Source organism: Sciurus vulgaris (assembly GCF_902686455.1).
Source record: "Sciurus vulgaris genome assembly, chromosome: 2".
NCBI classification, from domain to species: domain Eukaryota; kingdom Metazoa; phylum Chordata; class Mammalia; order Rodentia; family Sciuridae; genus Sciurus; species Sciurus vulgaris.
In genome coordinates, this window is record NC_136462.1 from 126000811 (window position 1) to 126015098 (window position 14288).

The 14288-nt window shown below is 39.7% G+C and overlaps 1 protein-coding gene across 2 annotated transcripts in view; it reads left to right on the forward strand.

Annotated features, from left to right (window-relative positions):
- HERC2 (HECT and RLD domain containing E3 ubiquitin protein ligase 2) overlaps nucleotides 1-14288 on the forward strand; it is a 204370-nt gene that overhangs the window by 97345 nt on the left and 92737 nt on the right. For both annotated transcript variants that reach the window (XM_079128427.1, XM_079128428.1), the window contains exons 36-43: nucleotides 4840-5027; nucleotides 6062-6254; nucleotides 8378-8560; nucleotides 11351-11532; nucleotides 12034-12181; nucleotides 12257-12453; nucleotides 12808-13038; nucleotides 13868-14006. In XM_079128427.1, the coding sequence (XP_078984553.1) occupies nucleotides 4840-5027; nucleotides 6062-6254; nucleotides 8378-8560; nucleotides 11351-11532; nucleotides 12034-12181; nucleotides 12257-12453; nucleotides 12808-13038; nucleotides 13868-14006 (1461 nt within the window). The remainder of the gene's footprint in view (nucleotides 1-4839; nucleotides 5028-6061; nucleotides 6255-8377; nucleotides 8561-11350; nucleotides 11533-12033; nucleotides 12182-12256; nucleotides 12454-12807; nucleotides 13039-13867; nucleotides 14007-14288) is intronic.

The following is a 14288-nucleotide window of genomic DNA, read 5'->3' on the forward strand; positions in this document are numbered from 1 at the left end:
TGTGTTTATAGGGTTTTATCCATTTCATCCAGGTAATCCTATTTATTGGCATACAGTTTTTTATAATATTCCTTTATAATCATTTTATGTTGGTAGTAATTTCCCTACTTACATTTCTGATTTTATTTATTTGCATCTTTTCTTTTTTTCATAGTTATTCCATAAAGATTTATTAATTTTGCTGATGTTTTTAAAAAACTGTTTTTGGTTTTGTTATTTCTATTGTTTTTCTGTTCTCTATTTCATTTAGCTTCTGGTTACTTTGGTTTTTCTGTTTTATTTTTCTAATTTTTCCAAGCATGGAGTTATTGATTGAGATCTTTTTTAAGTGCATGCTTTCATTAAGTATGTCTCTTTTAGCATTGCTTTTGCTATACTGTTTTGATATATTGTGTTTTTATGTCTCAAAATATTTTTTAACATTGATTATGAATTTTTTCACCCAGAGATTGCTCAAGTGTGTGTTGTTTAATTTCCACATACTTGCGGATTTTCTGCAAGTGAATACATTTTTTTCTTTTTTTAATTTAATTTTTATTGTAAACAAATGGGATACATCTTGTTATTTGTTTGTACATGAAGTACAGGCATACATATTTTGTAATCATACATTTATCTAGGGTAATAGTTTTTGATTCATTCATTTGATTCATTCATTTTTTTTTTCTTCCCTTCCACCCCTCCCACCACTCTTATCCCTCTGTACAGTCCCTCCTTCCTCCATTCTTGCCACCCCCATCCCCCCATTATGTGTCATCATCTGCTTATTAGTGCTTATTAGTTTTTTGAGATTGGCTTATCTCACTTAGCATGATATTCTCCAATTTCATCCATTTGCCTGCAAATGTCATAATTTATTATTTTTTATGGCTGAGTAATATTCCATTGTGTGTATATATATATATATATATATATATATATATATATATATCAATCACAGTTTCTTTATCCATTCATCTGTTGAAGGGCATCTAGGTTGGTTCCACAATCTGGCTATTGTGAATTGAGCAGCTATGAACATTGATGTGGCTGTATCTCTGGAGTATGCTGATTTTAAGTCCTTTGGGTATAGGCCAAGGAGTGGGATAGCTGGGTCAAATGAGAAATGCAAATCAAAGCTTTTCTAAGATTCCATCTCACCCCAATTAGAATGGCGATTAAGGTACACTCATACATTGCTGGTGGGGCTGCAAATTAGTGCAGCCGTTCTGGAAAGCAAGCGAATACATTTCTAATCATTCCATTTTGGTTGAAGGTGATTTGTACGCGTTTACTCTCTTTAAATTAAAGTTGTTTTGTGGTCTAAAACACCTGGAGAGTATTCCATGTATACTTGAGAAGAATATGTATTTTACTCTTTGGATGGAGTATTCTGTATATGTCTGTTAGATCTAGTTGTTTTATAGTGCTGTTTTTTGGCTGAAAAGTTTGAGATGCTTTAAGGCCAGTGCTTGGCCCAAGTCCAAATGAAAAAGGTTTTTTCAGGCTCTTTTTATCTTAAAGTTCACATTGACCCATCGAAAAATATGAAGCTAAGAATATTTTTTACATCTTTAAATGATTGGAAATTTTTCAGAAAAGGAATGCTACTTGGTGACATGTAAAAAGTATATGGAATTCACATTTCAGTGTCCATAAAGTTTTATTGAAACATGAAAAAGAAAAAGAAAAATATGTATCAGGCTGAAACACAGCTGGCCTTTAATAGTCAGTCACATATCTATTTTCTTAATGCCTGATTAGCAACTAAGAATTGGTTTAAAAAAATGACAGTTGTATCTCCTAGAAATTGCCTTTTTTTAAAAAATATTTTATTTATTTATGTGTGGTATTGAGACTTGAACCCAGTGCCTCACACATGCTAGGCAAGTGCTCTACCACTGAGCCACAACCCCAGACCCAGAAATTGCCTTTTTAAAAATGTTCCAGAGGCTTCAAGAGGTAATAGTCATAGCACAAATCATTAATTATAGGGACTTATTCTATTAACAGTACTGATGAGTTTGAATTCTAATTGTTCCTGCAGAAAATCGAGGGAATTTCTATATCTGAAATTTTCCTTATCAGTATGATCTCTAGAACTTGTCATAAGCATATAATATTAATATTTTATATTAACTTTATGCATCCATATACAGTAACTTTAAAATATAAACTATTTAAAGAAATCCCCTTTTAGTGAGGTGGGGGGGAGGAGGGAAAGAAGACATCTGGTGGATGAAATTGACCAATACATTATTGTATTGCATGTATGTACTAATATGTAACAATGAATCTCACTATTATGTATAATTATAATGCACCAATACAAAAAAGATATCCACCCAGGAAAAAAGAAATTTTTTATCTCATTGCAAATTTATTTAAGCCTCTAGTACTAAATTTAGCATTTTTAAGATTAACAGCACAGCTGGGAGATCCTAGCTGGCAGGTAATTCCTCTTGGCTCCTGGGTACCTGTGGCCTAGGCAGCTCCTAAGCTGGAAAAAAGACTATTTCCCTCTTTAGTTTGAAGCTTTGTTCCTGCCCTGGGATTTAACTTTTTTTTTTTAATGCTTAGAGGAGAGAGGAATACAAACTATATATATGGGGCCCACCTAAGCCTGCCTTTGAGACTATCTGGACTCTTGTTTCTTCCACCTAGAGGAGAAAACAAAAGCTGGAGGAGTTACTAGGACTGCATTCCCCCCCCCCCCCCCCCCCCCCCCCCGCCCCTTTAGCTTAGTCAGTGAGACTGAAAGCAGGCAGAGGATCAGCAAGCCCACTTCTCTTGGGACTCATTTTACTATTTTCAGATCCATTGATAAATGTTACTTCTTTTCACCTGAGAGCAACTCAGCTTGTTTCCTACTGTGAATGACTGCAGCCATCCGTGCACCAGATGTTTGTCCTGCCCTGTCTGCTTCATTCTTCATTCTATCATCAGTGCTTCTGCAGTGTTTGAGGAAGAGTTAGGGTTGTTCTAGAGAATCTTCCTCCTGCTGCCCTGTGTCTGGACCTTCTAATACTTCTACCCCCAGATATAATTTGCCTGGAGAACTCACAAGTCTCAGAGTGTAGTGGTACTAAGAGCCACAATTTATTACACCAAATAGGTACAATGCAGAATCATCAAGGGGAAAAGGCATCTGGGTAAAATCCTGAGGAAACCAGGTGCAAGCTTATGGAATCCTCCCTTTCCCAGTGGAGTTACACAGAACACTAATCTCCCCTTTCCCATCAACTTCCGATGACATGCATGAAGTGCTGTCTACCTGGGAAGTTCATTAGACATCCGATGCCCAGAGTTTTCACTGGGGGTAATCGGGTAACCACCTCTGCCTGATACATACCAAATTCCAGATCCCAGAGGAAAGCAGGGTTCAGCACAGACCACATTGTATGTGTAGATGGTTCAGACACAGTGGGCCATGTTCATCACCTAGGTATTAAGGGAGCCTTCCTGAGATCCAGGTTCCCAGATGTCAATCAAGTGCTCATCCTGTAGCAGTCCCATCTGCAACCTGTGCTGTCAGCTCTTTCTTGCACAAAATGGTAATTAAGAATTTGTTAATTTGTTAATTTGTTCCTTTGTTAGGCATTTAGGTGGTTATCTTTGTTTTGTAGTATAAAAGATATGTAAGTATCTTTCTAACAATCATCTTACTCTTTTGGGTGGGGAGTGATTCCTAGAAGTAGAATTAGTATCTTTTTGGAGCATTTTAATATCCTTTTGTTTTCTGAGCATATATACATATTTTGCCCTTCCCTTTACCTCCTTTTTATACTAGATTTAATCAGGAAAATTTCCATACTTTTTATTGAATAAGTTGATTAAAAATACAGTATTGATTCTTTAAACTTAAAGTCTTTATCAGTATTTACTAATTGTGTGTGTGTGTGTGTGTGTGTGTGTGTGTGTGTGTGTGTATCAACAGTAGGGCACTGTAGCTATTTACCAGCTCAACTGACCTACAAAACCCTATTTAGGTGATTTCTTTATTTTGTGCTTTTCTAATTTGCTTCCGGCGAGGTTCACCAACTGAGCCCAGACAGAGAGCATGGGCTCTGTGAAAGGCAGGTTGGTCACACTAAAGGCCACAGCAGGAAGCTGAGGAAAGGGCACAGAAACATTGAAAGTGTGGTAATAAGACTAACAAGTGAAATAGTCTAAAAGCTATTATAACCATGAGTCTTGACTCTGAAGTACCACACAAATCCCTAAGCTGTTTCACATCTGAGAATAGTTTTACAAGACAATGTTTAAGGCAAGATAAAAATTTAACACAAACAATAAATATAACATATATTAACTATGTCGTCACAAACCTTTCAACAATAATTACATCAGAGTGGTGATTATTAATCTGAAGTATTTTCTACACATTTAAAATTTTCTATTATTCCTATAATAATTTTTTTAAAAATAGCATTGTATAGAAAGTTTACAGTCAAATTGCACTTGGGTTACATCAAAATAATGTAAATCACCTCCTTTACTATGTATCCCTAACTCAGGTTTAGGATGACATTAGCTGCTTCAGAAGTCATGACACTCAATGCAATTAAAAAATATTTTCAACGTGAAGAAAAATTATTTCCTTAAAGGAATCACTTTAAGTTTTTAAAAAATGTATTTAATTAAAAATAAGCTTTACAAATTCACATTTTGAAGCAATTAAAACTACCTTATAGATTGCTAATGTCTTCAGGACTTTGAGGGTAAAAGAAAACATATTTGGGTTTGTTTTTTTGAGGGGAAAGCACCAGGGATCAAATCCAGGACCTCATTCCTGCTAGGAATTTTCTACCACTAAGCTATATCTCCAACCCTGAGCTATTGTTTTTGATGCTCTGACAGGTCCTAGTTGTGACAACATTGAGGAAGATATGAATGCTTCTGCCCGAGGAGCTTCTGCTACAGTTTTGGAAGAAACACGGAAGGAAACAACTCCTGTGCAACTCCCTGTTTCAGGGCCAGAACTGGCTGCCATGATGAAGATTGGAACCAGGGTCATGAGAGGTGTGGATTGGAAATGGGGCGATCAGGTACTTCGAGATTTAACACAAGTCACACACTGTGTTATCTTTGGCACATCCTGATTTATATGATACTAGTGGAAATTAGAGTATTTAACCGTCTTAACTCAGGGCAGGTGTGATTGATGGATGACTTCGTTGTTGATTCCTGAGTAGCTAAATTGAGGCAAAATTAGCAGAGATTAACAGCAGCCTACTACAAAGGACACCTTGAACAGAATCAAGGCTGGGAAGAGTGGCAGCTATTTTCAGAAAATTCACTGGCCTATGGCTTCATTTGATGTGCAACAGGAACTGGAGTGAGAGTGAGCAAAAGAAAGTGAATCTCATTCTGAATGTTAATATTGTGAAAGGGCAGGAAACCCAGATGCTGCCTCTGTGGTTCATGGCCATATGCCCATGAAGTGCCCAAATCTCATAACATTACTTCCAAATCTGTCTCAAGTGCCCTCAAATAGGTGTCACTTATCATTGCTCTAGTTAAGTTAGGGCATTGTTTACCTTCATGTGATTATAATCACAGTAATTATAGAAATGAAAGTGTCCAGGAATAGGTAGCAGCATCCTATAAATAGTTTTCTCCCTTAGAAATGGGAAACAGACTGTCTACTCTGGGGCCCAGCTCCAGAGGAAGCAGAAGAGGGAGAATGCAAAGACCTGGGCTCTTTTCATGTTTCTGCTATTTTAGTGCCCTATGAGGGATTGAGGGGGTCAAGGAAAAGCCCATCAGGACCTTGCTGGAAAGCCTGTAACTTTGCATTTGCTCAGTGGGAATTGGAATTATAATCGAGAATATGTTATTTCTTGGGTAAAGGAACATGACCATGTTATTCCATGGCATTTGATTTAAAATGATGTGAATTGTACATTTTGCATGTAGGTTTTGGACTAGTTTTTTACTGTGAAGTTTGCTTTACATTTACTTAGACATCTTCATAGGGAGGGTGGCTGACAGATGTTTATGTGCAGATCTTTAGTGTGGAGAGACCATGGTGGACACAGCAGGGCATGTGCCCTCTTAACTGGTCTTTATTTTGTTCCAGGATGGGCCACCCCCAGGCCTCGGCCGTGTGATTGGTGAGCTGGGAGAAGATGGGTGGATCAGGGTCCAGTGGGACACAGGCAGTACCAATTCCTACAGGATGGGGAAAGAAGGAAAGTATGACCTCAAGCTGGCAGAATTGCCAGCTTCTGCGCAGCCCTCAGCAGAGGACTCCGACACAGAGGACGATTCAGGTGGGTGACTTGTGAAGGCATTTACTTAGTCCAGAGCAGCCTGGTAAAATGTTGAAGTGTTGATTGGGTGTTATTTTTCTCTGGGAAGGTAAAACAGTGGTCAGGACTTATCTGCACACACTGCTCTGTGGATTTGGGTTTGATCTCTGAGCCTGCAGTTTAAATACTCTTCCAGGTGACTTTTTTTTTTTTTTTGCGGGGTGTGGGTAACTGGGGATTTAGCCCAGGGGTGCTTTACCTCTGATTGAGTCACATCCCCAGCACTTTTTACTTTTTATTTTGAGGTAGGATCTCACTTAGTTTCTTAGGACCTCGCTAAGTTGCTGAGACTGGCCTTGAGCTTGCAATCCTCTTGCCTCAGCCTCCTGAGTATGCTGGGATTATAGGTGTGCTCCACCATACCTGTCTTCTAGGTTGATTCTGATGCAGGTGTACAAAGTAGCTCTGGGTACAAGCTGCCCAACTGGAACTGACTTTCTGCATGTACTCTTCCACCCTTCCTGCTCTCCCTCTGAGGGCAAAGTGCATCCTCACTTCTGATGGAGCTTTGTGGTTGGTGCTGAGCCTGTCTGAGGGAGTAAGTCATGGTGTAGTAGATTCAGCATAACCTATGCTGCTTGGAATCCTTTGCTCCTTTTGCACCAGCTTCAAGCTCTGCAGAGCATGGACACATGTGTTTCCTTTATCTTGAACCCATGTGTTTCCCTCCTTTGCCTTCCCTCCTTGGTTCTTGACTCATTAGGTCACATAATGTAAAGTTAGTCAGTAATTTATGACTCCAGGAAAGCAGAGGGGAGAGTTTGGAGGTGGATCCAGAAAATTTGATCCTGTCTAAAGAAATCAATCTGAGGTTATGGGAGAAGGACTTCATGATGTTTTTTAGATGTGTGCAAAAGTCACTAGGATATGAGAATGAAGCATCACATGACTGGTCTTGCTGAGTTCATAATAGGGGCCTGAACTATCTCATGGGACTCTGTGCCAATTGTATGTGCTTTGTCATCAGTCTTCAGAAACTGCTCTTACAAGAGCAGATGGGACCTGCAAGGATGTCCTTCAGGAGAGAACAAGTGGCATGGGTTTTGGGGAATGGGAGAGTCTGTGCCATCCCCCATGGGAGAGTCTTTGCCAAGCATGATCCAGTTTGGGCTTGGATCATGTGGGCTCAGATCCTGATGTTACTGCTCTGAACCCAGGCCCCTCAAGTGTGAACAGAGATGTCTGCCACTGAGAACTATTAGAAGTGATATATGTGGTCCCCTGATGGTGGGTGCTGACTGTCTCATCAATACATCTGGCATTGGCATTAGAGTATGTGACCCAGGCCAGGTGCAGCCTCTTTTCTCCACCCACTCAACAAGGGAAACAGGTCTGGTTCTCTATCTGAGGGCTTTCCTCACTAAGGAGTTGGAATCCAGTCAGGGGTGTTCATGTGACAGAAAGATGGCTGCCTTGTCCCACAGCCAGTTAGGCTGGACGTGTGGGTGTCCAGTTTCCCTGCCCTACAGATGGAGGCACTTTGCCCTCATCTAGGCTGGAATTAGCTTGTCAGAAACCAGCTTGATAGTTGACAAGTTGTTTTTCCAAAGAAGTGAAACTTTGGAATCATTCTATCTCAGTGCTTTTGAGTTATATACTTAGGTTGTTGTGTTTTGTTTTGTTTTTTTCTTATTTTAAAGTCTCATTTTCTATGAGGAAGCTGGAAGCAGAAATGATCAGAACAGCCAGGCACTGTGGCATGTACTTATAGCACCAACTCCATGAGAGGCAGAGGTAGGAGATTTGTTCGAGTCTAGTTGTTCAGGCCAGCCTGGGCAACATAGTGAGGCCCTGTCTAAAGAGGAAAGAAAAAAGGAAAGAGAAGAGATCAGGGAAACCCTTTAGTGCATCCTTTGTTTCATCTTTTCTTTTAAAGATCTGCTTCCCTTCCCGAAGTGAAAATAAGGATGTAAAATCTCTGTGTCTTCTTCTTAATTTTATTGTGAACCTAGAACCGCTTTAAAAATTGAAGTTTTTAAAAATAAAAAATGAAGAATGTGATATTAAATCACCTCAATTATGTGCAGGGCCATCTTCCAATTTTATTTGGGATTATAGTTTCTAATATTGATTATCTTTTTCAGAAACTGAACAGATTGAAAGGAACATTCATCCCACGGCAATGATTCTGACCAGCACTATTAACTTACTGCAAACACTATGTCTTTCTGTTGGAGTTCATGCTGAAATCATGCAGAGTGAAGCCACCAAGACACTGTGTGGACTGCTGCGAATGTTAGTGGAAAGTGGAACAACGGATAAGACATGTATGGAATGAATAACTGTGGGCCCAGAGAGTCAGTATTGGTGGGGGCTGTAAATTTGTCAAGTTTGTGTATATGTGAACAAATATGAGTGAGAGGGTGTGAGTGTTTGTATATAAGGTTCTGTGACTGTGTAACAGTGTATTATAAATGGTGTGGCATAAACAATAGAAAATCTTGGCAGGACTGGTTTCTTCTGAGGGCCATGAAGAAGAGTCTGTTCTAGATCTGTCCCCCAGCATATGGTGGAGGTTTGCTAACAAACTTATCTTTGACATTCTTTGACTTGTAGACACATGACCTTAATCTCCACCTTCGTGTTCATAAGGTGTTTTTCCTATTTGTGTGTCTGTGTCCAAATTTACCTTTTATAAGGATACCGGTAAATGTCACTCAAACTAATTTTATCTACAATGACACTGTTTTCAAACAATATCACATTCTGAGGTACTAAGGGTCAGTGCATCAGTAATATGTATTTGGGGCAGGGGACATTTCAACCTATAACATTGGCTTAATAACAACAAATTTATTCTCTCAGAGTTCTGACCATCAGAATTCTCAAACCAAGCCATAAGTGGAGCTATCCTCCTTTCACAGGCTCTTGGGGAGGATTCTCTCTTGCCTTGTCCAGTTTCTGGTGGCTCCAGACTTTCTTGGCTTGTGACTGCATTACTCCAGTTTCTACCTCTGTCTGAACATGGCTTCCTCCTCATTGTCTCTTTATGTCCTTTTCTCCAAGTACTCTTTCCTTGGATTTTTTGTTCACTCTAACTATAATGTCATCTCAGTCCTTAATGATGTACATAGAACTTCTTTTCCAGTAAGAGCATACTCTGAGGTTCTGAGTGAATGTCAATTTTTGGAGGGACATGATGCAATCCATTAAAGTGTTTGAACTTCTGTGAATGAGAGTTTTGAGTATGGGGATTGTGAATTGAGGAAATGGGCTGGTGTACGTTCATGTGTGAGGACAAATATGTCCACGTGTATCTCTGTGATGAGAGCTAAATGTGAGCGTAGGTTTGGGTATACATGAGCTTGTTTCAGAGTGCATATATGATTGAGAACTTATGTGTTTATTTGTGTACCTAAGCTGTGAATATGGGAGAATGTGTTAGTGATCAGTGGGTGAGAGTTTGTTTTGGTAGCCCGAAGGTGTGTGTTTGAGAATATCAGTGTAATTGGATGTGTAAATGCATGTGTGTACATGTGTGAATGTGCATGAGAACATATGGCTGTGGGCAAGTAGCTGCACATGGATGAAGTGTGAGTGAGAGCTTGAATGAATGTGAATCAGCATGTGTGTCAGCCTGTGTCCCTTGTGGGTATGTAAGTATAGTTTGTGTGAGTGTGAGCATGTTTGCACTATGTTTGAGTATGCATGAGTGATTGTAATGTGTATGTCACTGAGTATGAATGAGAGACTGAGTATGAAACAGTAAGCATGTGAAGGTTATTGCATGGAAGTGTGTGTTGGTGAGAGGAATGAACATGCATGTGTGTGATTGTGGGAGTGTATGAACATGAGTATTTGAGCATATGCACGTGTATATGTGAGTGCATTGCATGTCATTGTGAAAGGATATGACTTGAATGAGTATCCTGTGAAACTGAATGTCAGTGTTTTGAGTGTCAGTTGAGCAGAAGTCCGTATGACTGTAGGTGTGAGTGTGAAGTGAGAAAGCAAGCACATGTGCATGAGTATGTGGATTTGAGTGTAAGTGGTTGTGTGGAGTAACTGGGTGTGACAGTATATCTGAGTAATTGTGTAAGTACATGTGAGTTTGTGTGCATGGGAGTAGTGGTAAGTGTATGTGAGTATGTATGAGTAAGCGTAAGTTTGCATCATAGGTCCCATATACGTGTGTGACTAGATTTTGTGATTGTGGGTGGCTGTTTTTATGATGATGATTTGAATGTGTGTGAGAGTGCGTTAGGTGTGAGTGACCATAACAGTGTGGGAGTGCCTTTAAGTATGTGAATACCTGTGAGTGTATGAGCCTGTCTGAGTAATTGTGTGAGTTAGTGTGGGTGAGTGTTTGAGAATGCATGTGAGAGTGAATGTTAGTGAGTGTGTGAGCATGTGTCTTGTGTTGGAAGGAAGGTTGTGTCTCTGTGACGCTGGGCAGTAGGGCAGGGTGGAGTAGTGGAGAGGGCAGAAGGGTGTTGCAGGCTGGGAGGAAGGGGTCCAAGCAGGGACCTGTGGGAGTTCAACTTCTGGACCACACACCTTAGCTTAGAGGAGAGTGCAAAGGATGAGGTGACCTGAGTGGCCACTGGGAAGCCCCGGGGAGCAGGTGTGATCTCAGTCATGCTAGCATCAAACTGTGTAAACCTAGTGAAAACTTCATTCTCATTCTGTTTGTACAGACTTTTTAAACTTGGATTGGAAATTCATGGTACAGATTAAATGTAACCAAAATCATGGGGATATTTAAAACACAAGATTTGAAAAAAAAAAAAAACATAGTAGATGTACTGTTGTAAATTACTGCTATTAAAATTAAAGATCATTTTGCCTATTGCCTAGAAATTGTAAGTAGATGAGATTTATTAGATAGCTTGAGTTACTACACATATTTTAGAAGGCTTAAAAAATGTTGTGAGATGTTTCTTGAGCTAGTTTAAAGAATTCTACTCCTCTCACATTGAAATAAGTCCCATTGTAATACATTTGTAAAGTAACTTGTTGGGGGAAAAAACCCATTAGGTTAATTAAAAATGAGAATTGCGCTCATTTTTTATTTTTAGGGATTTGGTGCCAAACATATTTATTTTCCCTCCCGGCAGCTTCTCCAAACAGGCTGGTATGCAGGGAGCAGCATCAGAGCTGGTGCACCCTGGGGTTTGTGAGGAGCATTGCGCTCACACCTCAGGTGTGCGGAGCCCTCAGCTCCCCACAGTGGATCGCACTGCTCATGAAGGTCGTGGAGGGGCACGCACCCTTCACTGCTGCCTCGCTACAGAGACAGGTAATCTTGCCAGGCAAAACCAAGCCCACAAAGAGGCACCCGTGTGCCAGCATTCCCAGTTCTTTATTCAGTAATGAGTGCCCAAGAGACTAGAGATATTGCAAGGGAGATTTTCTGGAGACAAGGGTTGAGGTTCTTGATTGTTTGGAATAGAGTAAGTTGCTAAACTTCAGTTTACTTGATTTTCTGTTAAATGATGAGGTCCTACAGCTGCTCTCATCTTCTCACTGAAGTATAATTGTCTTGAGAATTAAGCTGAAAAGAATTATTTTTTAATTACATAAACAATACATGCATCTATAAAGTAGCTTTTTTTTTAACCCCTGATAATCCTTATCATTACTCAACTTGAGTGTGTAAATAAAATAAGGAACATCAAAGTTTCACATGATTAGTTGCATTAAAGGGACGAAAGTAAAGAGAAGAAAAAAAATCTGTAAACCCTTAATCTATCAGATAATGTCTTCCTTTAAAGCTTGTCATTTATTGTTGTCTGATCAGATTTTAGCTGTGCATTTACTACAAGCTGTTCTTCCATCCTGGGACAAGACAGAAAGAGCAAGGGACATGAAGTGCCTTGTGGAAAAACTGTTTGGCTTTTTGGGAAGTTTGCTCACTACTTGTTCTTCGGATGTCCCATTGCTCAGAGGTGGGTAGTTCTTCCCTTGTGTTCCTGGTTAATGAGTAGTGTACAGGGCAGCTTTTCACTTTGCCTCTTCCTCAGAATCCACGCTGAGGAGGCGGAGGGCCCGCCCTCAGGCCTCCCTGACTGCCACCCACAGCAGCACTCTGGCTGAAGAAGTGGTGGCACTGCTTCGCACTCTGCACTCCTTGACTCAGTGGAATGGGCTCATCAACAAGTACATCAACTCCCAGCTCCGTTCTGTTACGCACAGCTGCATGGGAAAGCCATCGGAAGGGGTGGGTTCTGTGTTTTCAAATAAGCTTGGTTTTCCTTTGTATAGTATCTAATTTAACTTTTAAATTATCTGCTTAAATGCTGTTTTTGTTTAAAAATATATTTAAAATATTTTTAGTGGACATAGTTATTAACGAAATTAATATGGAAATTGGGAAGCAGGCACAGTGAGTGGCATATGCCTGTAGTCCCAGCTACTTGGGAGTCTGAGGTAGGATGATCACTTGAGCCCAGGAGTTTTCTGGGCAACATAGAGACCCTGTCTCCTAAAAAGATAATTAGTTCAGTTGAGTTGTAAATTTATAAGAACGGGCAACTCTGTCGGCTTCCCTGGTCAAGCTTGCTGTCTGCCCTAGGCCCTATTAGAGGACTACTTTCCTGACTCGGAGAACCCTGAAGTGGGGGGCCTCATGGCAGTCCTGGCTGTGATTGGAGGAATCGACGGTCGTCTGCGTCTTGGGGGTCAGGTCATGCATGATGAGTTTGGAGAGGGCACTGTGACTCGCATCACCCCAAAGGGCAGAATCACCGTCCAGTTCTCTGACATGCGGATGTGCCGTGTTTGCCCATTGAATCAGCTGAAACCAGTAGGTGAACTTGTGCTGAATTACTGAATAAGATGATTTGATCCTAGAATTGGCTTTGAATGTTAGAACTTGGAAGAACTTGTACTTCATGTTTGTCTTCTAGGAAGCAATGTGACTCAGGAAAACCACTTTTCTTTCTGTGTTAGTTTGTGCTCCTGTGATAAGGAGGACCTGTCTGACAGGAAATACAGAGCAGTGGTTCATATGTTTTCTTTTACCCTCAAAGTCCTGAAGACATTAGCAATCTATAAGGTAGTTTTAATTGCTTCAAAATGTGAATTTGTAAAGCTTATTTTTAATTAAATACATTTTTTAAAAACTTAAAGTGATTCCTTTAAGGAAATAATTTTTCTTCACGTTGAAAATATTTTTTAATTGCATTGAGTGTCATGACTTCTGAAGCAGCTAATGTCATCCTAAACCTGAGTTAGGGATACATAGTAAAGGAGGTGATTTACATTATTTTGATGTAACCCAAGTGCAATTTGACTGTAAACTTTCTATACAATGCTATTTTTAAAAAAATTATTATAGGAATAATAGAAAATTTTAAATGTGTAGAAAATACTTCAGATTAATAATCACCACTCTGATGTAATTATTGTTGAAAGGTTTGTGACGACATAGTTAATATATGTTATATTTATTGTTTGTGTTAAATTTTTATCTTGCCTTAAACATTGTCTTGTAAAACTATTCTCAGATGTGAAACAGCTTAGGGATTTGTGTGGTACTTCAGAGTCAAGACTCATGGTTATAATAGCTTTTAGACTATTTCACTTGTTAGTCTTATTACCACACTTTCAATGTTTCTGTGCCCTTTCCTCAGCTTCCTGCTGTGGCCTTTAGTGTGACCAACCTGCCTTTCACAGAGCCCATGCTCTCTGTCTGGGCTCAGTTGGTGAACCTCGCCGGAAGCAAATTAGAAAAGCACAAAATAAAGAAATCACCTAAACAGGGTTTTGCAGGTCAGTACATGGGGCTTCCCAATGAAACAACTTCAGTCTTAACTAGCATTGTTTGGCCAGTGTTTGCCTTTTATCAGAGTGAGTTTTCATGTAACATCTGATGTCTTAGGTTTCATGTGAATTTTACCATTTGTTTAGTCATAGTTGTGAAAGTAACTTGTGTGGTGTTGAGAGTGATTTTGAGTCAATCTTTGAGTCACTGTTTGGAACCATATCTGAAGAAGCCCTTCACACTTTTCTTAGTGTCAGCATTTATTCTGAGTCTTGTGTTATCTTCCTCCT